The sequence below is a fragment of the Fulmarus glacialis genome, unplaced genomic scaffold, assembly GCF_000690835.1.
Source record: "Fulmarus glacialis isolate BGI_N327 unplaced genomic scaffold, ASM69083v1 scaffold15300, whole genome shotgun sequence".
NCBI lineage: Eukaryota > Metazoa > Chordata > Aves > Procellariiformes > Procellariidae > Fulmarus > Fulmarus glacialis.
The window spans coordinates 2681-3563 of record NW_009187232.1 but is presented as its reverse complement, the minus strand read 5'-3'; the positions used below and the strand labels follow the sequence as shown (position 1 = coordinate 3563).

The window sequence follows — 883 nt, the reverse complement described above, 5'->3', positions numbered from 1 at the left end:
GTCAAGGTGGAGCCGGCTGTCCTCGACCGAAACTGCCCTTCTCCCATCCTCATCGACTGTCCCCACCCAAACTGTAATAAGAAGTACAAGCACATCAACGGGCTGAAGTACCACCAGGCCCACGCGCACACTGATGACGACAGCAAGCTGGAGGCGGACATGGACAGCGAGTATGGCGAGGAGCCCTCCCTGCATGCGGACATCGGGAGCTGCAATGGCGCTGCTGTCTCTCAGAAGGGCTCGCTCTCGCCGGCTCGCTCGGCCACCCCCAAGGTGCGCTTGATGGAGCCCCACAGTCCCTCCCCGTCCAGCAAGTTCAGCGCCAAGGTCCCCTGCAAGAAGAAGCTGGGTGGGGAAGGAGACACCGACCCGGGCGCCCTGTCCAATGACGGCTCTGAGGATGGTCCCTCGGTGGCCGATGAGACGAGTAACGATGGCTTTGACTCTCTGGAGAAGCGATGTGTTGATAAGGACAAGTCAAAGAAGGCATGTGGTGCTAAGCCGGAAAAGATCCCTTCCAAAAGCTTGAAGTCCGCCAGACCCATTGCGCCTGCCATTCCCCCCCAGCCGATTTACACCTTCCAGACAGCCACCCTCACCACAGCCAGCCCCGGTTCCTCCACGGGCCTCGCTACCACCGTGGTCCAGACCATGCCCAACAGCCCTCAGCTCAAACCCATCCAGCCCAAGCCTACGGTGATGGGAGAGCCCTTCACGGTCAACCCTGCCCTCACCCCTTCCAAGGAGAAGAAGAAGAAGGACAAGAAGAAGAAGGAGCCCAAGGAGGTAGAAAACCCTCTGACTCCTGGCAAAGCCTGCAGAGCAGAGGAAGGCAAGAGCCCTTTCCGGGGGGAATCCAGCGACCTGGGGACGAAAGGCGAGG

General features: G+C 60.2%; 1 protein-coding gene across 1 annotated transcript in view; it reads left to right on the top strand.

Annotated features, from left to right (window-relative positions):
• Positions 1–883, top strand: part of ZNF609 (zinc finger protein 609) — a 15100-nt gene that overhangs the window by 12019 nt on the left and 2198 nt on the right. The window contains exon 4 of the mRNA XM_009574452.1: positions 7–882. Coding sequence (XP_009572747.1) covers positions 7–882 — 876 coding nt within the window. The remainder of the gene's footprint in view (positions 1–6; position 883) is intronic.